This window comes from Salvelinus fontinalis, chromosome 18, assembly GCF_029448725.1.
Source record: "Salvelinus fontinalis isolate EN_2023a chromosome 18, ASM2944872v1, whole genome shotgun sequence".
Taxonomy (NCBI): domain Eukaryota; kingdom Metazoa; phylum Chordata; class Actinopteri; order Salmoniformes; family Salmonidae; genus Salvelinus; species Salvelinus fontinalis.
In genome coordinates this window covers 24,256,076-24,282,780 of record NC_074682.1, presented here as the reverse complement: position 1 = coordinate 24,282,780, position 26,705 = coordinate 24,256,076, and the positions used below count along the sequence as shown (strand labels likewise).

The 26,705-nt window shown below is 47.0% G+C and overlaps 1 protein-coding gene across 12 annotated transcripts in view; it reads left to right on the top strand.

Moving 5' to 3' along the window:
• LOC129815188 (paired box protein Pax-7-like) overlaps positions 1-26,705 on the top strand; it is a 75,393-nt gene that overhangs the window by 44,830 nt on the left and 3,858 nt on the right. For all 12 annotated transcript variants that reach the window (XM_055868694.1, XM_055868688.1, XM_055868691.1 and 9 more), the window contains exons 6-8: positions 2,428-2,593; positions 3,146-3,339; positions 26,278-26,527. In XM_055868694.1, the coding sequence (XP_055724669.1) occupies positions 2,428-2,593; positions 3,146-3,339; positions 26,278-26,527 (610 nt within the window). The remainder of the gene's footprint in view (positions 1-2,427; positions 2,594-3,145; positions 3,340-26,277; positions 26,528-26,705) is intronic.

The following is a 26,705-nucleotide window of genomic DNA, read 5'->3' as shown; positions in this document are numbered from 1 at the left end:
GACAGAGAGAAAGAGAGACAGAGAGAAAGGGAGACAGAGAGAAAGAGATACAGAGAGACAGAGAGACAGAGAGAAAGAGAGCAAGAGAGCAAGTGTTAGAAAGAGAAAAGTGAAGTGAAGGAAAAATTTCTGTGTGTTTTGTGTTTGCCATGATAGAACACCTCCTGCCTGTGGCTTGACTGACAAAAATAAGGAAGTGTAATGGAACATAAAAGAGGGGCGGGTTGTGTGGTGAGGTTCAGAGGTCAGAGGTGAGGGTGGCACTGCAGGGCCGGGTGATTGGGCGTGTGTGGAAGGAAGGGGTGTGTCCCTATGGCAGGCAGCTGTTTGTCCAGCTCCAGCTCAGAACCAGCACCACGCTCCACTACATCCCAATAGCAGCCACATCAGTGAGAGCAGCAGGGAGCCCTGAGCCATGGCAGTGCTTTATTTGGTCTAGAAGAGTTTGTTTGTTGAATGGAAAGTGTGAGGAAATGATCTGCTTCCAGAAGAGGCTTCCTGTTGGTTGGGGTTAGAAGTTGAGTGACTTATTTCTCACGAGTGCTTGGACAGTGGGTTATTATTATCTCAGTCCCTTTTCATCACGAGATGCTCTTGATGAGGCAGACAATCAAAACTGAGATTTTTCTTTATGTGATTGAGATCTCTGTGTATGTGAATTTATGTGTAGCATTTGTTTGTGTTCAGGAGGAGAGGCCTCAATAGCAATGAGTCTGTCCCTGTGTTAGTCCCTTGAAAGTTAGGCTCTTTAAGAACTGTTTAAAAGGGACGCCCCTTCTTTGTTCCCAGTGTTCTGACTGGCGTATGGAATCCCTTTTGTCCCCTCCTTTCATCTGGCTTCACAATAGGCCAGGCCGTTTGAAACACAACAGTAGATGAACTGCGCTGACAGTGTATTAAACTCTGATGAATTGCCAGTGCGAGGCATAGATCAGTGTCCTTCAACCTTTAGCCCACATTGGGCCCAGGCCTTGTCTTGGTTAAATGGAACAGGTTGCTGGCTGTATGGCTGCTCTTTTCAAAAGGCCTGATTATATTCATGTTTTGTTGAAGCAGAAGCCTTTTTAAAATGTGTAAATCACTGCAGTTCAAAAGGACTCTCTTTAGTCACTTCCATTCAGGGAGTTGACATTGTGCATTTGTAGTTGAACGTTGATAATGGTGTGTGCATTTTGATATAATTCTACATTTTATTTAGCTACCAAGATGTAAACAATGTGCCATTAGACTGTGAAAATAATATGTATTCATGTTTTTTTTTATTACAGATAAACTGCTTGAAATAGTTCACTATGTATGTATTTATATTGACATATATCTGATTATGAGAGAGAGAGAGAGAGAGAGAGAGAGAGAGAGAGAGAGAGAGAGAGAGAGAGAGAGAGAGAGAGAGAGAGAGAGAGAGAGAGAGAGAGAGAGAGAGAGAGAGAGAGAGAGAGAGAGAGAGAGAGAGAATACATACTATTGACAAGAGAGTATGCACAACTGTGGTGGCATTCTTTATGGCCTCCAAGTGTCTAATAGGTTCACAAACATACTTGAGATGTCTGATATGCAGCTTGTGGCCCCTACCTCTGACCCCTTAATGACTTCTTAGGGCAGACTGTTGACACAGATCACAGCTTCAGCCACTTAAGATGAACAACAGGGCCAGACCACTGGACCTCCATGCAGTCTCTGGTTCCTACAGGGACAAGCTAGCTCCACCACCACCACCACCACCACCACCATCTCTCACAGCAACAGGCAGATGAATCACAGGTGGTTGGACTACACACTCAATTCATCTGGAGCATTCTGGAATCATAGATCCATTTGATAATATATACATTATGTTAACATACTCACCTATTCCTTTGCACAGAACATGAGGAGAAAATGATGGCTTTTCTGGTATACACAACCTTGTGCTTGCTGAGGGTTAGAGGGTGCTTCACTCTTACAGACGGCTTATTATAGAGTAGCTAAACTGAGTGGAAGGTAGACATTCTCTCTCTCTCTGTCTTGCTCTCTCTCTCTCTCTTGCTCTCTCTCTCTCTCTCTCTCTCTCTGTCTTGCTCTCTCTCTCTGTCTTGCTCTCTCTCTCTGTCTTGCTCTCTCTCTTTCTGTCTTGCTCACTCTCTCTCTGTCTTGCTCTCTCTCTCTCTGTCTTACTGTCTCTCTCTCTCTCTCTGTCATGCTCTCGCTCTCTCTGTCTTGCTCTATCTATCTGTCTCTCTCTCTCTCTCTCTCTCTCTCTCTCTCTCTCTCTCTGTCTTGCTCACTCTCTCTCTGTCTTGCTCTATCTATCGCTGTCTCTCTCTCTCTCTCTCTCTCTCTCTCTCTCTCTCTCTCTCTCTCTCTCTCTCTCTCTCTCTCTCTCTCTCTCTCTTCTCTCTGTTTGTAGTTGGTCCTCTTCGTCCTCCTCATCAGTTCTTTTCCCTCCAGGTGTGGTTCAGCAACAGAAGGGCCAGATGGCGCAAGCAGGCAGGAGCCAATCAGCTGGCCGCCTTCAACCACCTGTTACCTGGAGGCTTCCCGCCCACGGGGATGCCCAGCCTACCTACCTACCAGCTACCTGAGTGCTCATACCCCGGCACTACACTGTCACAGGGTAAGACACACACACCGACACACACACATGCGCACACACTCACACACAAGCCTCCACATCTGCTTATCCCAGAGGCTCTGTTTTGGGCTCAGATGTTTGTGTAAATGGGCGTGTTTTAATCTACTCTAGGTATCACTTGGGTTACAAATATCTATGGTATGTCTGCTACACGTTTAGGACATGTTAACAGAATGTTATATCATTAAACAGTTATGTGCTAAATATAGGATCTATACAGCAACTAGCCTTTGTTACACGATGACAGGGAAACAGCCTAAGGCTTTAACGGAGTTTGAAATCAAATCAAGAGCAGGATATTTCTAAGCTACATACAGTATGAAAAGGGGTCACATTATGTCTGAGCCGGCATAAGCCACTGCTAAAACATCATTTTATCTCCTTACTTTTGGTTTTTGATCTGAGTCTGGGGATTTGAGACCATTAAGGTGCAATACGTTGTTTACAAGGCTGAGGTTTGAGAACAGTATATTTATTTGTGGTTCTCTTGTCTCACTTCCTTACTCATGCTCCGTGTCGTTGTTATTGGTTCAGATGGCAGCAGTACGTTACATCGGCCCCAACCCCTGCCTCCGTCCTCCATGCACCAGGGCGGGCTCTCTGACGGCAGCTCCCCCTACGGCCTCTCATCCAATCGCCACAGCTTCTCCAGCTACTCAGACACCTTCATGAGCCAATCAGCTGCCAGCAACCACATGAACCCGGTCAGCAACGGCCTCTCCCCACAGGTCAGTTCAAGGCCAAGGGCACAAGTCTCCCCTATATCCTCCCTGTCTCACCTCTTTTGATATGGATGTGTACCGTAAGCAACATAAAGTTACATTTTTACAAAAAATGCTTCTGATGTAGACATCTGACAATTTTAATGATTCAATGACCCAAGGTTAAAATTGTGTATATAATTTGCTGAACCACCACTCAATTAGAAAAAGGAACTCAGTAATAGACTACTGTGTGTCGATCCATCGTCTTTTATTCTAGCTTCTAAAGCTCTGGGTTTTCATTGGCTCATTTAAATTGCTACAATTGTAAAACAATTGGATTAACATCAACAAATTAAAATTAATCTTGATAGAGGCACATCTGCTCCAAAACAGAGGTTTCCACTTTCCTGGGACATGAAAATCCTACTTCGAACATGAGAAACACATGTGAATGAAATAATTAGCTAAAGCTTAGAAATGAAGGCACTTAATCTCCTTCAAGGAATTGTTCAAAGTTTTTAGACCTTAGTATTATATGGTATTCCATTAATCTTGTACGACAGTCATCTTCAGCTCTCAGTCTGGGCTGTGTGCAGTATCTCTGTAGAGGAAACAGCTGGCTACGGTAGGCTTGTAGAGGAGGGACTGTATATGTGTGGGAGGCAGTGTAGGGCTACCCTGCTCCCCTCCATAGGCTCCTAACCCCCCAGTCATGCTGCTTCACCTTCCCTCTCCTCTCGGCGCGGCCCTCCACACAGTAAAAGTACGATGGAGCATTAGAGTAATAGATGCGTCGCTGTCCAAATTGGAGTTTGAATTAATAGGCATTAGATTGCCTTCTCACTGAGCAATTCTCTTCTGTCGTAGAAAATAGAATTGCTTTGCCCCTATGTCCACTTGTGTGTGTTAGCGTGTGTGTGTGTGTGTGATGTGTTTCTGTAAAGCTGGAGATTCCACATGTTATCTTCTTTGGGCACCTCAGTAAGGAGTGTTTAAATGTGACTCTATGTAAGGGGTTGAGCCTTAAGTAGGTAGAACAGAATGTACAATTATTTGTATTGATGAAAATCGTGTGTAAGGAGTTAATTATACACAATTACCCATCAATACTGGCCAGTCTTGCCCACCCTCACCAACAAGATGTGGTTAACAAGCAGAAAATAAGATTGAAATGGTGTGTAAAGAGTTGAAAATGAATTTCATTACTGCATTTGTCCGCAATTCCCCCTCATTCACACGTGTTTTATTGGGAGTTTTTTTCTTTCTTCAAATATTTCTCAAGCAGATTCTTGGTATTACCCCTTTTTCTTCTTGGAAGAAAGAATTAAGGATTTTGGTGACAAAAACAGAGATTTTCTCTCCTGCTGGAGCGTTAGAGGATAACATGGAGGCTCACGGGGTGGTTGATTGTTAATCATGGCACAGGGGCTTTAAGTGCTAATGCTCTCACTGCAGACCTGCAGAAAACCCCAGGAAGGCTTTTTCATGAATGGCTCTACAGTACTGAACACGGGCTGACGATACAGCAGCTCCCTCTCTCTCCCTCTCTTCCCAAGCATTCCATTATGTGTTTGGATAATACACACTTCCTGTTTAGCACTAGGGATTAGAACCTTGAATAACTGTAGAAAATGATTTTCAATATTCAATAATTATAATGTCGGTTTAAAAAAAAATTATTCTAAGCAAAAGGTGGTTTATTGTAATACGTATCTGGCTTGTTAATAATAAGACTGGTATTTGACAGGTATGCTTTAAAACCAACACAGAGGAAGGAAATATTTAACCCCTCACAGTATAGCCATGTGACATTCCTTTCACTCTCTCACTATGTGGTGATGGATGTTCTCTGACAGAGGATTCAGAGTTCACACTGCCTCAATGCTCACACACACACACACACACACACACACACACACACACACACACACACACACACACACACACACACACACACACACACACACACACACACACACACACACACACACACACACACACACACACACACACACACACACACATTGATTGGGACTGTGATTGTATGTGTTAGATAGTTTCTATACTGTGTTTTCACTCCTGTCTTCCTCCTTCTATGTAATGAAATAACAAACCAATACAAATAGACTCTCCATCATGATGGAATTTATAATTGTATATTATGGGTTTTCAGACAGCATCTGTCCAGAGGAGATATGCCTGTGTGTTGGTATATGTGAGCTATTTTCTCTAGTATCTGGTACTGATGGGCTACCCGTTACTGGTAAAGATTGACAACATTCTGTGATTCCCAGTAAATGGTCTGTGTTGGCCAACTACCAAGTCTGTAATGGAATCCTGCTGCGTTCAGCATTGCCGACAGGTGCTTGCACCCATCCCAATCCCGTAACGTTTCCCGACAGCGCAAGTTTTCCCATTACGGCCCCTGGAAAAGCCATCCACACCGGCACAGGGGTTGTTGTCATGTGGGATATAAGTTTGGCTGGTTTGAGAGAGAGGCACTAGCTATGTCAGGGGTGGGGTGGGGGGTTAAGCTGTGCTTGGCTGGGCCAGAGTTATGAGAGCAGATTTGTTGTGTAGGTCCTGTTTCATTTGATGTCACAGCAGGTGTTGGATAGAGGCCAGGAGTATGAGGTGGAGGCAGGGAACAGAAATATCAGCAGCGACTGAAAACATTAGTATTGCTTTTTTGATGGAGGGAATTTTGTGTCAATCACCTGGAACTCTCTTGCTTTGAAGACCTGAGAGGATTTCATTCACAACAAATATTTCCCAAACTTTTCATTTGTGAAACATATTTTGGAAGTCTTCATAACATACAACATGGAAGTCTCACAATGACATACAAACTATAAGTGGCACTCCTGTTCCCACTACCCCTCCGCCAGGCTACCCGTCATTATACTCACCTGTTACCATCATGAAGCGCAGCTGCGCTCTTTGGACTCACCTGGACTCCCTCACTTTATTGATTGTCCCTGCATATATGTCTGCTCCTCTGTGTTGTTCCATGTATGTCTGCTCCTCTGTGTTGTTCCCTGTATGTCTGCTCCTCTGTGTTGTTCCCTGTATGTCTGCTCCTCTGTGTTGTTCCCTGCAGAAATGTCTGCTCCTCTGTGTTGTTCCCTGTATGTCTGCTCCTCTGTGTTGTTCCCTGCATATATGTCTGCTCCTCTGTGTTGTTCCCTGCATATATGTCTGCTCCTCTGTGTTGTTCCCTGTATGTCTGCTCCTCTGTGTTGTTCCCTGTATGTCTGCTCCTCTGTGTTGTTCCCTGTATGTCTGCTCCTCTGTGTTGTTCCCTGTATGTCTGCTCCTCTGTGTTGTTCCCTGTATGTCTGCTCCTCTGTGTTGTTCCCTGTATGTCTGCTCCTCTGTGTTGTTCCCTGTATGTCTGCTCCTCTGTGTTGTTCCCTGTATGTCTGCTCCTCTGTGTTGTTCCCTGTATGTCTGCTCCTCTGTGTTGTTTCCTGTATGTCTGCTCCTCTGTGTTGTTCCCTGTATGTCTGCTCCTCTGTGTTGTTCCCTGTATGTCTGCTCCTCTGTGTTGTTCCCTGTATGTCTGCTCCTCTGTGTTGTTCCCTGTATGTCTGCTCCTCTGTGTTGTTCCCTGTATGTCTGCTCCTCTGTGTTGTTCCCTGTATGACTGCTCCTCTGTGTTGTTCCCTGTATGTCTGCTCCTCTGTGTTGTTCCCTGTATGTCTTCTCCTCTGTGTTGTTCCCTATATGTCTGCTCCTCTGTGTTGTTCCCTGCATATATGTCTGCTCCTCTGTGTTGTTCCCTGTATGTCTGCTCCTCTGTGTTGTTCCCTGTATGTCTGCTCCTCTGTGTTGTTCCCTGTATGTCTGCTCCTCTGTGTTGTTCCCTGCATATATGTCTGCTCCTCTGTGTTGTTCCCTGTATGTCTGCTCCTCTGTGTTGTTCCCTGTATGTCTGCTCCTCTGTGTTGTTCCCTGTATGTCTGCTCCTCTGTGTTGTTCCCTGCATATATGTCTGCTCCTCTGTGTTGTTCCCTGCATATATGTCTGCTCCTCTGTGTTGTTCCCTGTATGTCTGCTCCTCTGTGTTGTTCCCTGTATGTCTGCTCCTCTGTGTTGTTCCCTGTATGACTGCTCCTCTGTGTTGTTCCCTGTATGTCTGCTCCTCTGTGTTGTTCCCTGTATGTCTGCTCCTCTGTGTTGTTTCCTGTATGTCTGCTCCTCTGTGTTGTTCCCTGTATGTCTGCTCCTCTGTGTTGTTCCCTGTATGTCTGCTCTTCTGTGTTGTTCCCTGTATGTCTGCTCCTCTGTGTTGTTCCCTGTATGTCTGCTCCTCTGTGTTGTTCCCTGCATATATGTCTGCTCCCCTGTGTTGTTCCCTGTATGTCTGCTCCTCTGTGTTGTTCCCTGTATGTCTGGTCCTCTGTGTTGTTCCCTGTATGTCTGCTCCTCTGTGTTGTTCCCTGTATGTCTGCTCCTCTGTGTTGTTCTCTGTATGTCTGCTCCTCTGTGTTGTTCCCTGTATGTCTGCTCCTCTGTGTTGTTCCCTGCATATATGTCTGCTCCTCTGTGTTGTTCCCTGTATGTCTGCTCCTCTGTGTTGTTCCCTGTATGTCTGCTCCTCTGTGTTGTTCCCTGTATGTCTGCTCCTCTGTGTTGTTCCCTGCATATATGTCTGCTCCTCTGTGTTGTTCCCTGTATGTCTGCTCCTCTGTGTTGTTCCCTGTATGTCTGCTCCTCTGTGTTGTTCCCTGTATGTCTGCTCCTCTGTGTTGTTCCCTGCATATATGTCTGCTCCTCTGTGTTGTTCCCTGTATGTCTGCTCCTCTGTGTTGTTCCCTGTATGTCTGCTCCTCTGTGTTGTTCCCTGTATGTCTGCTCCTCTGTGTTGTTCCCTGTATGTCTGCTCCTCTGTGTTGTTCCCTGTATGTCTGCTCCTCTGTGTTGTTCCCTGCATATATGTCTGCTCCTCTGTGTTGTTCCCTGCATATATGTCTGCTCCTCTGTGTTGTTCCCTGTATGTCTGCTCCTCTGTGTTGTTCCCTGTATGTCTGCTCCTCTGTGTTGTTCCCTGCATATATGTCTGCTCCTCTGTGTTGTTCCCTGTATGTCTGCTCCTCTGTGTTGTTCCCTGTATGTCTGCTCCTCTGTGTTGTTCCCTGCATATATGTCTGCTCCTCTGTGTTGTTCCCTGTATGTCTGCTCCTCTGTGTTGTTCCCTGTATGTCTGCTCCTCTGTGTTGTTCCCTGTATGTCTGCTCCTCTGTGTTGTTCCCTGTATGTCTGCTCCTTTGTGTTGTTCCCTGTATGTCTGCTCCTCTGTGTTGTTCCCTGTATGTCTGCTCCTCTGTGTTGTTCCCTGTATGTCTGCTCCTCTGTGTTGTTCCCTGTATGTCTGCTCCTCTGTGTTGTTCCCTGTATGTCTGTTCCTCTGTGTTGTTCCCTGTATGTCTGCACCTCTGTGTTGTTCCCTGTATGTCTGCTCCTCTGTGTTGTTCCCTGTATGTCTGCTCCTCTGTGTTGTTCCCTGTATGTCTGCTCCTCTGTGTTGTTCCCTGTATGTCTGCTCCTCTGTGTTGTTCCCTGTATGTCTGCTCCTCTGTGTTGTTCCCTGTAGTAACACTGTTTGTCGTGCTTATGTCCAGACTCTGTTCCTGTTCTGTTGCATGTCCGTCTACATTTAATGGATCACTCCCTGTACCTGCTTCTCATCTCCTGTGCTGGGCGTTACAATAAGTTGTTACGAGCTATATAAACAAGTATGCCATGCTGTGGCGAAAGCTTCAATTCCTTTTACAGTACCTTAATAAGCAGAAAGTAATTGGTTAAATAATGAAGGCGTGACTGAAGAACTCATTGACAACAACTTAGCTCTACGCATTTCCTGGTCCTTACAGGCATAATGGCTGTCTTGCCTACTACTTACTAAAACTACATACTGTGTACTAATAGTACTACAGACTATTTAGAATGTACTGTTTAGTAAAAACGTACACACTAAGCAACAAATAGCAACATATTACTCATCCTTGCTGAGAAGGCATCATGTAATGTCCAATTGTGCGTTCCTCGCCTTTTGTTCATTTTTGTAGATCTTGTCCCCTATTCTGATTATCAGCTGTTGTCAAACAAATCGTGAAAAAATGATTCTCTTCCTCTATACTGTGCAGCAAAATGAGTACTGCATCCTGGCAATTAAAGCATACTCAGGTTTCAAACTTTCACATACTGTAAAACTTCAGATTTTGACATACCTTAAAGCCTACTATTTAGAACGCAAGTATTGTCATTCGGACATGGCCAATAACTTACAGCAAAATAAATACAATTTCACATTTGTTCTAATGAAATGTAGCATTGAATTTGTTCTAATTGTTCCAAGTTCCGCCTGTGTATCTGTTATCTATTTTAAGCACACGTAGCTGTATTTTATTTACAAAACCTACTGTACCTGGTTATGGCATGGTGAACCAGCACTGTAAAAAGAAGTGTAACCATAGCTTAGGCGGTCTACATCTTCTCCAGAAACAATATCAGGTCATAGGAAACTCCATATAAGCCTTTGACGCACTAGCTGTTCTTGGGAGATGTGTTCTTTGACAGCCGTTTGGGCTGAATTCCTCTGTATTGCATGACAGGGACACCTGCTGGGAGAGGAGAGAAAAGATCTGCTCCTCATGAGGCTTCAACACTACCAATAGTTTGTGTTCTAACCTTCTTCTAAAGGAATAAGCCCTCTGTAATGAAGTAAAAACATAGCAAAGTGTTTAGACAAATCCCAGGGATGTTGAAGTTGAGGATAACATACAGTGGGACACGATGCATTGTCTCTCTCCGAGCTAAATAACATACAGGAAAATACTGTCAGTTGATCAACCACACACAGGGTGTAGTGGGCTGTTGATCATTCTACAGCTGAAAAACACGTCTAAACATGCCAGTTATTACTGTGAAATAAATGAGTAATAAACATATTTAACCCTTTGGATCAAACCTGGAATGGATCAAACAGGTCCACAAGAGGACTGATTAGGTCAAAGTGAAGTAATGCAGTATGTACATAGTAAGGCTACCAATCCTTATGGATTCAGCATAGATTATTTTCAATGTATTTATTTATTTTTCCCAAATGGCAATAAGTATAACTATAAGATATTCCACAAATGTAAAGTGTTATGTGTGTTAGGATTAAACCATGCTAGTTAGTTAGCGTTCTGTTTTACCCTGTTCTTGAAGGGATGTGTGTTTTGGAATTAGAGGGACCGTGTGTTTGAGGAGGACCTGTGGTGCTGTGGGAGTGGGCTGGGCCTACACACCACACACACACACACACACACACACACACACACACACACACACACACACACACACACACACACACACACACACACACACACACACACACACACACACAGGGGATCAGAGGCAGGCAGAGTGGCTCTCATCCCTGCCTCCCTTTGATCTGTGTCCCCAGGCCTGGCTGCCTGCTTTGCACCGCACCACGCACGCTGACACAACGCAGGCTGACACCACGCACGCTGACAAAAAGCACGCTGACACCACGCACGCTGACACAACGCACGCTGACAAAAAGCACGCTGACACAACGCACGCTGACACCACGCGCGCTGACAAAAAGCACGCTGACACCACGCAGGCAGACACCACGCACGCTGAAACAACGCACGCTGACACCACGCACGCTGACAAAAAGCACGCTGACACAACGCACGCTGACACCACGCACGCTGACACCACGCACGCTGACACCACGCACGCTGACACAACGCACGCTGACACCACGCACGCTGACAAAAAGCACGCTGACACAACGCACGCTGACACCACGCACGCTGACACCACACACGCTGACGCTTCGAACACACCGACTGCGACATTGCGTTTCGATACACCAGAAGTACATTCATTTCCAATGGAACGCTGCATTTGCCTTGCAGCATTGCGTTGCAGAGGCAGTTGCAGTGCGTTCTGTGTGGTGCATACGTTCGATAAATCGAACGTATGCATCAAATTGTATGAGTGGACTTGACAGAAAGTAGCAAAATATGAATGTAGATTTTTATTTTTTTGCACATATTCAGTAAAAAGGTGGGATTACATAAAAACAGTTTGATTGCATAATTTCTTTACATTTTTTATTTATTTATTTGCCAAGTATATTATTTATTCGATGACATCCTCAAATTAATTGTGAGAGCCTATAATATAATTTCCCTCCAAAATGCAGTTTTGGAGCGAAATGCAATAATAAATAGTCAAGATAGGCAGAGTAGGCTCTTTCAACAATGAGACCAACGTTGAGGAAGGTGGTATGACTATTTCTTTCACACACACCTCATTGGCTAGGTTAGCAAGCTAGGTTAGCTAGCTAGCTAACGCTAACTAGCCACATCTAGCACAAGCTCACTACTAAACTGACCTGGCAATCCTACTATCGTGGACACTTGTCTCCAAGCAGCATTTTTTGTGTTTATGTCCCTGTAGCTGTCAGCAGTTGTGTAAAAAAGACACTGTTTTGAGGATACTGCGAAAATGATTCTCTCCTCCATGTGTCCAACCGCATGCGACCATTTGCAAAAGGTACCTGCATCAGTATAGTTGCCTAGCTGCGCAAAATGTTATGCAGCAGTGATGCAATGACGCAGTCGGTGTGTTCGAAGCGTGACACCACGCACGCTGACACAACGCACGCTGACACAACGCACGCTGACACCATGCACGCTGACACCACGCACGCTGACACAACGCACGCTGACACAACGCACGCTGACAAAACGCACGCTGACACAACGCACGCTGACACAACGCACGCTGACACAACGCACGCTGACACCATGCACGCTGACAAAACGCACGCTGACACAATGCACGCTGACACAACGTACGCTGACACAACGCACGCTGACACAACGCACGCTGACACAACGCACGCTGACACCATGCACGCTGACAAAACGCACGCTGACACAATGCACGCTGACACAACGTACGCTGACACAACGTACGCTGACACCACGCTACGCTGACACCACGCACGCTGACACCACGCACGCTGACACAACGCACGCTGACACAATGCACGCTGACACAACGTACGCTGACACAACGTACGCTGACACCACGCACGCTGACACAACGTACGCTGACACCACGCACGCTGACACAACGCACGCTGACAAAAAGCACGCTGACAAAAAGCACGCTGACACAACGCACGCTGACACCACGCACGCTGACACCACGCACGCTGACACCACGCACGCTGACACCACGCACGCTGACACAACGCACGCTGACACCACGCACGCTGACACCACGCACGCTGACACAACGCACGCTGACACCACGCACGCTGACACCACGCACGCTGACACCACGCACGCTGACACCACGCACGCTGACACCACGCACGCTGACACGACGCACGCTGACAAAAAGCACGCTGACACAACGCACGCTGACACCACGCACGCTGACACCACGCACGCTGACACCACGCACGCTGACACAACGCACGCTGACACAACGCACGCTGACACCATGCACGCTGACACCACGCACGCTGACACCACGCACGCTGAGACAACGCACGCTGACACCATGCACGCTGACACAACGCACGCTGACACCATGCACGCTGACACAACGCACGCTGACACCATGCACGCTGACACAACGCACGCTGACACAACGCACGCTGACACAACGCACGCTGACACAAAGCACGCTGACACCACGCACGCTGACACCACGCACGCTGACACAACGCACGCTGACACAACGCACGCTGACACAACGCACGCTGACACAAAGCACGCTGACACCATGCACGCTGACACCACGCTGACACCACGCTGACACCATGCACGCTGACACCACGCACGCTGACACCACGCACGTTGACACCACGCACGCTGACACCACGCACGCTGACACCACGCACGTTGACACCACGCACGCTGACACCACGCACGCTGACACAACGCACGCTGACACCACGCTGACACCACGCTGACACCATGCACGCTGACACCACGCACGCTGACACCATGCACGTTGACACCACGCACGCTGACACCACGCACGCTGACACCACGCACGCTGACACAACGCACGCTGACACAATGCACGCTGACACCACGCACGCTGACACCACGCACGCTGACACCACACACGCTGACACAACGCACGCTGACACAACTTACGCTGACACAACGCACGCTGACACCACGCATGCTGACACAACGCACGCTGACACAACGCACGCTGACACCACGCACGCTGACACCACGCACGATGACACAACGCACGCTGACACCACGCACGCTGACACAATGCACGCTGACACCACGCACGCTGACACCACGCACGCTGACACAACGCACGCTGACAAAAAGCACGCTGACACAACGCACGCTGACACCACGCACGCTGACACCACGCACGCTGACACCACGCACGCTGACACCACGCTACGTTGACAAAACGCACGCTGACACCACGCACGCTGACACCACGCACGCTGACACAACGCACGCTGACACCACGCACGCTGACACAACGCACGCTGACACCACGCACGCTGACACCACGCACGCTGACACAACGCAGGCTGACACCACGCACGCTGACACCACGCACGCTGACACCACGCACGCTGACACAACGCACGCTAACACGACGCACGCTGACACCATGCACGCTGACACCACGCACGCTGACACCACGCACGCTGAGACAACGCACGCTGACACCATGCACGCTGACACAACGCACGCTGACACCATGCACGCTGACACAACGCACGCTGACACCATGCACGCTGACACAACGCACGCTGACACAACGCACGCTGACACAACGCACGCCGACACAAAGCACGCTGACACCACGCACGCTGACACCACGCACGATGACACCACGCATGCTGACACAACGCACGTTGACACCATGCACGCTGACACAACGCACGCTGACACCACGCTGACACCACGCTGACACCATGCACGCTGACACCACGCACGCTGACACCACGCACGTTGACACCACGCACGCTGACACCACGCACGCTGACACCACGCACGTTGACACCACGCACGCTGACACCACGCACGCTGACACAACGCACGCTGACACCACGCTGACACCACGCTGACACCATGCACGCTGACACCACGCACGCTGACACCATGCACGTTGACACCACGCACGCTGACACCACGCACGCTGACACCACGCACGCTGACACAACGCACGCTGACACAATGCACGCTGACACCACGCACGCTGACACCACGCACGCTGACACCACACACGCTGACACAACGCACGCTGACACAACGCACGCTGACACAACGCACGCTGACACCACGCATGCTGACACAACGCACGCTGACACAACGCACGCTGACACCACGCACGCTGACACCACGCACGATGACACAACGCACGCTGACACCACGCACGCTGACACAATGCACGCTGACACCACGCACACTGACACAATGCACGCTGACACCACGCACGCTGACACCACGCACGCTGACACAACGCTCGATGACACCAGGCGCGCTGACACAACGCACGCTGACACCACGCACGCTGACACAACGCACGCTGACACAACGCACGCTGACACAATGCACGCTGACACCACGCACGCTGACACAACGCACGCTGACACCACTCACGCTGACACAATGCACGCTGACACCACGCACGCTGACACAACGCACGCTGACACAACGCACACTGACACAACGCACACTGACACCACACACGCTGACACAACGCACGCTGACACAACGCACGCTGACACCAAGCACGCTGACACAACGCACGCTGACACCACGCACGCTGACACCACGCACGCTGACACAACGCACGCTGACACAACGCACGCTGACACAATGCACGCTGACACCACGCACGCTGACACCACGCACGCTGACACAACACACGCTGACACCACGATACGCTGACACCACGCACGCTGACACCACGCACGCTGACACCACGCACGCTGACACAACGCACGCTGACAAAAAGCACGCTGACACAACGCACGCTGACACCACGCACGCTGACACCACGCACGCTGACACCACGCACGCTGACACCACGCTACGTTGACAAAACGCACGCTGACACCACGCTACGCTGACAAAACGCAGGCTGACACCACGCTACGCGGACAAAACGCAGGCTGACACCACGCTACGCTGACAAAACTCAGGCTGACACCATGCTACGCTGACAAAACGCAGGCTGACACCACGCTACGCTGACAAAACGCAGGCTGACACAACTCATGCTGACACCACGCACGCTGACACCACGCACACTGACACAATGCAGGCTGACACCACGCACGCTGACACCACGCATGCTGACACAACGCAGGCTGACACAACGCACGCTGACACCACGCACGCTGACACCACGCTACGCTGACACAACGCAGGCTGACACCACGCACGCTGACACAACGCACGCTGACAAAATGCAGGCTGACACAACGCACGCTGACACCACGCTACGCTGACACCACGCTACGCTCGCAATGCTAGCGACTTCCCCAACTGTCTAACAGAGATAAGCCAGGGGAGACTCCAAACTGCCGCTGCCGCTCTTCTCTTCCATTAGCGAGCACTGATGCTTCTTTAAAAATGCGAGGAATTCTATTTAAGACGCCAACATTAGTCATTGCCAAAAAGAGGGAGAGAGAGAGAGATAGAGGGAAAATGGAGGGAACAATCTAGAGGCTCTGACTCCATTCCTCCCCCCTCTCTGACTTCTAACAAGACATCCTGCACCTGAATACCAATGAGAGAGGGAGACTCATGTAGTCCCCCACATTATTAAAAGTTGGGCATTAAGCCTCTCACCAGGCACCATGTCAGCTGGCAAGCTCCACTGACAAGAAATCAAAGGGGATGAGTACATAGCCTGCATTCATAGCTCAGCCTCTCGCAGAGCAAGAGGGGGAATACATAGACGTTAATTAGAACTTCCATTAAAACAAATACTGTTTCAATTTGGCAAGTATAAAAAAAGATATAAGAGGCTTAAAAAAAAAAGAGACCAGCTGTTGGCAGCTGCCAAGAGAATCATGTGTAAATCATATCCACTGGCTATATGTTTTAGCATAGATTATTAGGGCTTGCTGCTTGTTTAACACGTATGAACTCGGAGGAAAGGATTGCTGGTATCACAAATATACAAGTATAAACATTGGCGATATGGGGCTTTGTCTGTGTTTAGCTATGTATCAGATGGAATGCTTTTAGCGTGGGTATTTTATATGATGCAAAGGTCAAATGTTTTTCCCAAACAGGCTTGTACTCTCTAAACCAGTTAATGGGCTCTCTATCTGTGGTTGGTACCATGCCCGCGTTCTCTATTCCTCAACCTCTAACCCCCCTAGAGCAGCTCAGTGAAACCAATACGCTCTTTGCTTCTCGTTTCAAGGAAATATCTTTGGATGTGGTTTCATTTATTTATTATCTACCAACCTTTCCCCTTCTCTTTTTTTGACAACTCTTGCCAATAGTAAGTCTACTCCCTTTCTCGCTCTCTCGCTCTCTCTCTCTCTTTCTCTATCCGTCGCTCTCGCTCTCCCCCTGGAGAGGCAGCTCTTCTCCCCACACCCAGATGAAAGGCTATGGCGGACAATAAAAATGCTATTTAAATGCAAGGGTGTTGTGTGCGGGTAAGAGATATTTCCTGCAGAAAGTGAGCTGTTGCATCCTGATAAATAGTCAATATAAGGGAATGCGATTTACATTTATCTTGCAGAGACAGCCAATATACATTTCAGTAAATTCTAGAAGTTGATGGTTTAAGTAGGAAATGACTGAGACGGATTCACATGTGTGTCCCACACAGACAAAATGCCTATAAGTGGAGAATGGTATTGTCTTTATTAATGTGTAGGCACATCGATCCTATCTTGAATACCAATTACACACCGGCGTACACTGTGGAACATACTGAGGAGGTTTTATTCCATAGATTTGTGGCATTATTTCCTCTACTCTATTTCATATTATTATAACTAAGTGTTACTATTATTATTATTAATATTCACAGTCTCTTACCTTCCACTTGTTGGAGCGGGAAGTGTTAATGCTGAGGCAGGTGAAGTGAAGTCTGGTGTATGAGGTATGCACACTGTTGTGACCTCTGTGGGAGGGGTCAAGGGGTGGCAGGGTCGCAGCAGGGCCGGGCTGCAGTCAACCTGCCTTGCTAGCTGTCTGGAGGTTGGGGATGTTGTCTGGCTGCATGTGTTTCCTGTTAGTTCCAGATGCCTCTCTGACAGGTGCATGGACGTGATTAATACTCCGTCTCTGGCCATCTCTCTCTCTCTCTCTCTCTCTCTCTCTCTCTCTCTCTCTCACTCTATCTCTCTCTCTCTTTCATTCTCTGTCTGTCTTTCTCTCTCACTCTCACTTACTCTCTCTCTCTCTCGCTCTCACTTACTCTCTCTGTCTTTCTCTCTCTCTCTCTCTCCCTCTGTATTTCTCTCTCTCTCTCCCTCTGTATTTCTCTCTCTCTCTGTATTTCTCTCTCTCTCTCTGTATTTCTCTCTCTCTCTCTCTTTCTCTCTATTTCCCTCTGTATTTCTTTCTCTCTCTCCCTCTGTATTTCTTTCTCTCTCTCTGTCTCTGTATTTCTCTCTCTCTCTCTGTATTTTTCTCTCTCTGTATCTCTCTCTCTGTATCTCTGTATCTCTCTCTCTCTCTCTCTTCCTCCTTCTCATGAGCCAGTTAAATTAGAATATGCGAGGGGGTTTGGTCCCCAGCTGGTTGTCTGGTGTAGCAGCCCGTTCCTCTCAGTATCCAGCTGAGAGCTATTTCACTATTTATTTACATGTAATTATGACTATGAGGTGCAGATATTAACACTGTCAAGAACAATTTGACCTGACATTTTTCACTAGGCCTGGCTCCTGCTGGTTTTAGCAAACAAGCCCCCCCCCCTCCCGCGCTCCCCGATCCGCCTTGCTTTCCTCTCCGAGCTGCTCCCTCACACACACAGCCCTGCCTCACTGAAACCTCTCTGCTGGAATCAGAAAATCTGCCCTTCAATTTGGCAGAGGCGGCGGTGCGAGGTGAGTTGCAGTGTGTGTGTGTGTGTGTCTGTGTGTTTGTATTGGAGTGGGCTGCTCTTGTTCCTGGTGGCTGAATCCATCCCATAGTAACTCAAGCATATCACTAGCAGAGAATAGAGGATTGCTCCCCACACGTTCTCCAATTGCAGCCCAATAGACTCTGGTTAGTGAGGGGCCCTGCATGCACAGTGGGCCGTTTAGGAGGGAGGGAGTCCTTTCTCTGGCTAGTAGCAGGCAGCTGTGCTCCATTGAACACAAGGATAGAGAAGACGCGTGGGGGCGGGGAATGGGTCAGAGAAGAACATTTATTTAATCAAATCTATTACAAAGCTATTATTCTCCAATTACATTTTATGAAATATTGCTTGCTACATCCATTTGTTGACCAAAATATAAGCTTGTTAACAACAATGTTTGTAAACAAGGTAAATGTAAACAAATGCCGTATAGCCCCAAACATGGTTACAATTATACATTTGATATCATAGATGGTCAGTCCTTGCAACTATAGCTCTTTCTATGAATTTGAGAGTGGTTACATTTCTCCAGCCCCATCCCTTAGCTTTTCTGCAAAACAGGGGGTGGGGAGCATGCTTTTTAAATGGTTTCAATTATGGATTCTAGCTTTAATATCTTGTGGAATTTTGTTTGATATTCTGTTTGTTTAGGTCTCCAGTTTAGCTGTTTGATAAAATGGTGCAGCTCAGTGTTTGTGGGGAAAATTGTTAGAGAGCGGAGTAGAGAGTCTGGGGGACACTGTGGTAGTATGGCTAATGTTGTGAGAAGTGACAGCTTGTTCCAATGCCCGCTAATCATCCTCATCTGTGCCCAGCATGTCAATGCCCAGATTCTGTCAGTGCCAATCAGGCACTTAATTGAACACAATTAGCATCCCCCTTCCCTGCCATACACCCCACACTCTTCAAATACCTATTTCTCTCTCTCTCTCCACTCTCTCTATTCCCCATTCTCCCTCTCTCTTCCTCCTGTCTCTGTCTCTCCTTAGCATTGGCGGGGGAAGACACTTTTCACTTTTGATTAACGTGCCGCGGCCAATTAACGCGCTGACACGCAGGCCAGGGCCCGTCATCTGCTGTCTGCCACCAACGCTGCCGTCTGTGTCCTGGCCCCACACTGCTCCCACCACCTCCACCGTGACCAAAACGCTTTAATTCAATTTATGCAATCTCTGTTATTTTTAAATAGTCATTTTGTCTGCTCAGATGAGGGGCCTTACTGCCCGCTGGGCTGCCCCTCTCATGTGAGAAGGAGGGATGAGGGGGAGGGAGGGCTGGACTTGGGGTTGCACTGCTATTGACTCTTTAGAAAAAATCCTTGATCTTTAAGTACTTTATTCTCTTTCCTAGTTGTTTTCAAAATGAAGGAATTTATGCTGTTTATTTGATTTGTAAGTTTGACTTCATTTTGTTCCTCGCAAAATCATTTTACCCTGCATTCTTGAATTGATCAGTAAAATAAGGTTTCATTTAGATTTGGAGTGATATGGGATTCAAAGTATTTTTTGGACCAATTCTCTGAAATAATTTTCAAATATTCCATATCTGATATGGAATATTCCTAATAATTTTAGTCGTTGCACAAGTTTGAATTATTTTCTATTAACATGTATTTGGTTCCTCAATCAACCAACACTAACCACACAGTATACTCAATTTACTTGACTTATAGGTCAGTGAATTCAACCATATATTTAATCTCTGTAATCACACCCACAGGACTGGCCTTGACAAATCAACCCAAATCTGGTGTCATCATCATCCCTGATCTTAAGTCATTCCCAGCTGAGGCGTGTATCAGCCAGGCAGATCTGCCAAGGTGTGAGATGTTATTCTGCGCCCCTCAGATAACTTCCAGACATTTGGAGTGCTTATTTTCTCCTCTCTGCCCCGGTGACCTCTGCCGAACTTAAAGGTACGTCTTGGGGGCATTCGATTTGGGCAGAACGGGAGCTATCGGTGACAGGGGAGCTAATCCAGTCTTGCGCAGATTAAGAGCAGAGTTTGTGGAGTGGGGTGTATTGGCGCGGGCGCTGGCGCCGGGAATGGAACACAGGGCTGTCCTATCAGCTCTCCAGGCAGGCTGGCCCTCAGGCCAACTTTAGTCCTAGAGGAGTCTTTGTACTTCCCAAATCCTCTCTCTCACACTCTCTCTTTCTGTCTCTTCTCTCTCCTCTTTCCCCTCGCTTTATATCTCTTTCTCTCTTTTGCTTATACTGTATCACTATTTCTTCAGATGCAAAACCTTTGTCTGTGAAATATTTTAGTTAAAATTAAAATATGTACAGGTATAGTGAACATTTTCATCTGTCTGTGGGTAGTGCAGGTCACTGGATAAACAGGTGCATTCTGACCTGATCAAATTCAATGACTTGTTTATTGTCGCATGCTGTAGAGTAACAGTGAAATGCTTACTTACAGGCCCTTCCCAGCAATGCAGAATCCAGTCAAATAAATAATAACAATAATAATAATATAAAAAATAGAAAATAAAAATAGAAAAAATATATATAGTATCACAAGGAATAAATGCGCAATGAGCAAAGATAGCTTTGCTATATACATGGGGTACCAGTACTGTGTTGATGTGCAGGGGTACGAGGTAATTGAGGTAGATATGTACATACAGTGCATTCGGAAAGTATTCATACCCCTTGACTTTTTCCACATTTTGTTACGTTACAGTCTTAGGGTTGTTGTCCTGTTGGAAGGTGAACCTTCGTCCCAGTCTGGGGTCCTGAGCGCTCTGGAACAGGTTTTCATCAAGATCTCTCTGCTCTGTTCATCTTTCCCTCGATCCTGACTAGTCTCCCAGTCCCTGCCGCTGAAAAACATCCCCACAGCATGATGCTGCCACCACCATGCTTCCCCGTAGGGATGGTGCCAGGTTTCCTCCAGATGTGACGCTTGGCATTCAGGCCAAAGAGTTCAATCTTTGTTTCATTAGAACAGAGCATCTTGTTTCTCATGGTCTGAGAGTCTTTTAGGTGCCTTTTGGCAAACTCCAAGGTGGCTGTCATGTGCCTTTTACTGAGGAGTGGCTTCCGTCTGGCCACTCTACCATAATGGCCTGATTGGTGGAGTGCTGCAGAGATGGTTGTCCTTCTGGAAGGTTCTCCTATCTCCACAGAGGAACTCTAGAGCTCTGTCAGAGTGAACATCGGGTTCTTGGTTACCTCCCTGACCAACGCCCTTCTCCCCCAATTGCTCAGTTTGGCCGGGCGGCCAGCACTAGGAAGAGTTGGTGGTTCCAAACTACTTCCATTTAATAATTATGGAGGCCACTGTGTTCTTGGGGACCTTCAACAATGCAGAATTCTTTTGGTATCGTTCCTCAGATCTGTGCCTCAACACAATCCTGTCTCGGAGCTCTACAGACAATTCCTTCAACCTCATGGCTTAGTTTTGGGTCTGACGTGCACTGTCAACTGTGGGACCTTATGTAGACAAGTGTGCCTCTTCAAATCATGTCCAATCAATTGAATGTACCACAGGTGGACTCCAATCAAGTTGTAGAAACATCTCAAGGATGATCAATGGAAACAGGATGCACCTGAGCTCAATTTCGAGTCTCATAGCAAGGGGTCTGAATACTAATGTAAATAAGGTATATATGTTTTTTATGTTTTATACATTAGAAAACATTTCTAAAAACCTGTTTTCGCTTTGTCATTATGGGGTATTCTGTGTAGATTGATATATTTTTTGATTTTCAATCAATTTTAGAATAAGTGTAAAAAATGTAGAAAAAGTCAAGGGGTCTGAATACTTTCCGATCACTATAGGTAGGGGTAAAGTGACTAAGCAACAGGATAGATAATAGACAGTAGCAGCAGCATATGTGATGAGTGTGTATGTGTGTGTGTGTGTGTGGCGAATGTGTGCATGTGTAATGTGTGAGTGAGTGAGTGTGTATGTATTGGAGTGTCAGTGTCAGTATGTGTGAGTGTGTGGGGAGAGTCCAGTGTGTGTGTATGTGTTGGCGTGTCAGAGTAAGTATGTGTCAGTGTGTGGGGAGAGTCCAGTGTGTGTGTGTATGTGTTGGCGTGTCAGAGTAAGTATGTGTCAGTGTGTGGGGAGAGTCCAGTGTGTGTGTATAGAGTCAAAAAAATTGATTGCAAAAAGGATCGATGCAGATAGTCCGGGTAGTTTTGATTAACTGTTCAGCAGTCTTATGGCTTAGAGTAGAAGCTGTTCAGGAGCCTTTTGGTCCCAGACTTAGCACTCCGGTACCGTTTGCCATGCGGTAGCAGAGAGAACAGTCTATGACTTGGGTGAATGGAATCTTTTAACAATTTTAGGACCTTCCTCTGACACCGCCTGGTATAGAGGTCCTGGATGGCAGGGAGTTCAACCCCATTGATGTACTGGGCCGTACGCACTATCCTCTGTAGCGCCTTGCGGTCGGATGCTGAGTAGTTGCCATACCAAGCTGTGATTTAGCCAGTCAAGATGCTCTCAATGGTGCAGCTGTAGAACTTTTTAAGGATCTTGAGGGCCCATGCCAAATCTTTTCAGCCTCCTTAGGGGGAAGCGGTGTTGTCGTGCCCTCTTCACGACTGTGTTGGTGTGTTTAGACCATGAGGTCCTTAGCGAAGTGGACACCAAGGAACTTGAAGCTCTCTGTGGTCAATCAAGTGTTAAGATGGGCATAGCACATTACGTGACTGTAAAGATATAATGTAAATATTGTTTAGGGATATTACATTGGGTGCTTCATAAGTAGTGATAATGAAGGTTATTAAATAACATTGTGACGGAAGGCATCTCTTTGAAACTGTGGTTTGAATATGTCACTGTGGGGAATTTAGTGAGTATTGTATATAAGAAAATTATGACATTTTTCCCTCTTTTGTTGTAGCCTAAGGAAATATTGCCTTTCGCTTTTTCTGTCAGTCAACTTCCTCACAGCAAGTAAAATTTTATTCTGGAAGCAAATCCAACAAAGAGCAAAGGCTCGTCAAACATTTAAGCAGACACAAAAATATAATTTGACTGTTAAGGAAATTAGCAGGGTATGAAAGAACCTCTTTTTGTGTCTCAAATGCTCTATTTGTTTATCTGAAAGGATGCACATTGTATCAACTTCCAGTTCTCCATTCACTCCGCCGCGGGGCTGGAGGGCTCAGAAGTTGAGAGAATTAATTAGTTTTTTATTATTATTTATAAAGTAATCTATCTGTAGAGAGCGAGGCAGGGAACGCCCTGGAGCAGTGTCCTTTAAACTGCTCCTGTCTCACATTATCTCCTCCAACAGCCCTAGCACAAAGTCAAACAACAAACGAACACTGAGGATGCTGTACGGAGAGAAAGAGAGAGGGGGAGGGAGGTAGGAGTGTAGTGGAGGGCTGTTCTGAAAGAGAGTGAGGGTGTTAGTTAAGTGTGTATTGAGTGGTGTTGTTCTGAAGCAGAGCAGGTCTAAAGGCCTGTTGAGGGTGTGTTTTACACCCTGCAGCTGATACTCAGCATCATCCATATCTCTACCTACATCAGATAATAAGGGGAAGTGGTGAAATGGCATTGATTTTTGTTTAGCTGTGTGAAAGCAGAAAGACATTACAGATAGCTAATATGAACCCGGCTCAAATGAGGAGCTTACCTTTCCCCCCTCCAGCAAAAGTGAACCAAAATCATCTGAGTGATTTTAGGAGAGGCATCTCAAGGATACAACCTTCCAGACAATCCTCTCTTCTTTACAACTGCAAACTTTGCAATCTTGACGAAAAAAAAATAATTATAAAATTGTCCATGAAAAATAGCCTTCTCTTTTGAGGAACTAGTTAATCCTATGAATAGTAATAAGGTTGATTTGAGCACAGTCCCTGATTGTTGGCCGCTTCATTATTTCATGTTTAAATAAGGAAATGATGTAATCAAGCTTCAATTAACTGATGACCATACTGGCCCACCCCTCCAGCTGTCTCCCTGGACCCCCGACTAGCACTTCCCCACACCCACGTCACATGACCAGCACATCTTAGCCCAGCACAGCATAGTAAGTACATCACAGCCCAGCACAACACAGTAGGGGACAGGAGGATCCACACTGAGTCTGTTCTGCAGCTCCGGCCCATATGGGAGGCAGCATCCCATGTGTCCTGCATGCAGAGAGCCATGAATCTCCCTCTCATGGATACATGTCACATGTTCTGTATAAATAAGTGGTGGGGTTGGAGGAGGCTGGGGGTTTCCATGCTGATAGAATTAACATGAGGAAATCGCTAACCAGCCTTTATGTCTCTGATGTGCCTCAAGTGCTTCATATTTCGTCAGATACTTTTTTTTTTTCAGAATATGATTAATTTGTGGAATAAAATCAATTTTCCCTATGCGGTGTGTGTGTCTGGCTATGCATTGCTGAGCAGAATGACTGCGTACGTATGCAGTGAAGAAGTTCTACAGTATAAAGGTTTCTTAGATGTCCACTCTGGAGATTGACTGGAGCCCTCTCCTTCTGTAGGATATTTTGCACCACAGCATCAGCTCTGTGAACTGTGTTTAAACCTTTTTGTGTGTGTGTGTGTGTGTGTGTGTGTGTGTGTGTGTGTGTGTGTGTGTGTGTGTGTGTGTGTGTGTGTGTGTGTGTGTGTGTGTGTGTGTGTGTGTGTGTGTGTGTGTGTGTGTGTAACCACCTCCATGATGAGCTAATTGGTTTAGCAGCCAAAGCGCCAAAGGCCAGCCCAGCGTAGCGAGACACAACGTGAACCTGATGTTGGGGAGGATGCTTCCTTGCAATAGAAGGGAAGCATATGTGGGACCAATTCCCCCATTAAGAGTCTCCCCCTCTGCTTTCCTAAAAGGGAAATATAAGTCTAATTCAACATTTTATGTTTAGGGAAGAAGCTCAGTAGAAACGTCCGTCTGCACTGCGTTGTGGTGATACCTGTGCCTCTAGTCTAATGGAGATAATAACATTCATAGCACCAGTGGATTATTATTTGTTAACTCATGATTGTGTACAGATGTAGGATCTTAATTTGAACCGGTTTGCTACAGTAGGAAAATGATACTACAGCAACAGGAAATGTAAATGATTATGTGGATTATAATTAATGGACATTTTTTGTAGGATTTGATAGGGCAAACAAGTATGACATTTTAAAATGGAAATTACAATTTAAAAAAAATATTAACCTCAATTACACTGCAAGTTTGCATTTCCTGCTATGCCTACATCTGTAGATGAATATGAAATGATATTGCAAAGTATTAAATAAATGCACTCATGCTGTATAAATAACACTCCTAATACTTACCCTAGCCGTACCTGTAACTCATACTAGCAGTAGGCCCTTCGGTGAGGCTAGTGGAGCCTATTTGTGTGGGGATCTGATCTAAGGGGATCGTTTACTGCTTCCAACTCCATTACTATTCATGAGATGGCTAGGCTAGGGGCTGGGGATTAGGGACTCCCTCAGTGCTTGTTGTGGTGTGTAGGCCTCAGGCCTCCTCCAGCCCCCAGGCTCTGGGATATACAGGGGCTGTCTGGCACTGCTGGTGGTTCTATTATCACCCTGAGACCCTTCTGTCCCTGTGCTGTCCCCGTGCTGTCCCCGCACTATCCCCACGCTGTCCCCACGCTAAACACTGAACTCACTGGCACCTCTTTCTTTCCCTCTCTCACCCATCTCTCTCTCTCATCCCTGTCCTTTTTTTGTGACTTCAAGACTTTTTTGTTGGTCCATGTTCCATGCTGGCTCTGTACAACTCAGTAATGTGATAACTCCCAGTGTTTTCTGCAACTTGCTGGTGTAGTCACTCAATCCCATCCACGTGTTGTTTAGGACCTAGACCTCTCTAACCGCCCCTCTGTCTCCCCTCTGCCCTCCCTAGGTGATGAGCATCCTGAGTAACCCCAACGCCGTGCCCTCCCAGTCCCAGCATGACTTCTCCATCTCCCCCCTCCACGGCAGCCTGGAGTCCTCCAACCCCATCTCAGCCAGCTGCAGCCAGCGCTCTGACTCCATCAAGGGGGTGGACAGCCTGGCCTCCTCCCAGTCCTACTGTCCCCCCACCTACAGTGCCACCAGCTACAGTGTGGACCCCGTCACCGCCGGATACCAGTACAGTCAGTATGGACAGAGTAAGTACTGCATCTGCAATTATGTGTGAATGTGAGGAAGTGAGTGTGTTTGTATGCCTTTCTCATCTGACCTCCTCAACAATACAAGTCTCCTGCATGTCTTCCACCTCATATGAAATGGAACCAGTGGTACTGTAATTATAGGAAATGGTGCCCACCTCCACCACCTCCTGGGCCG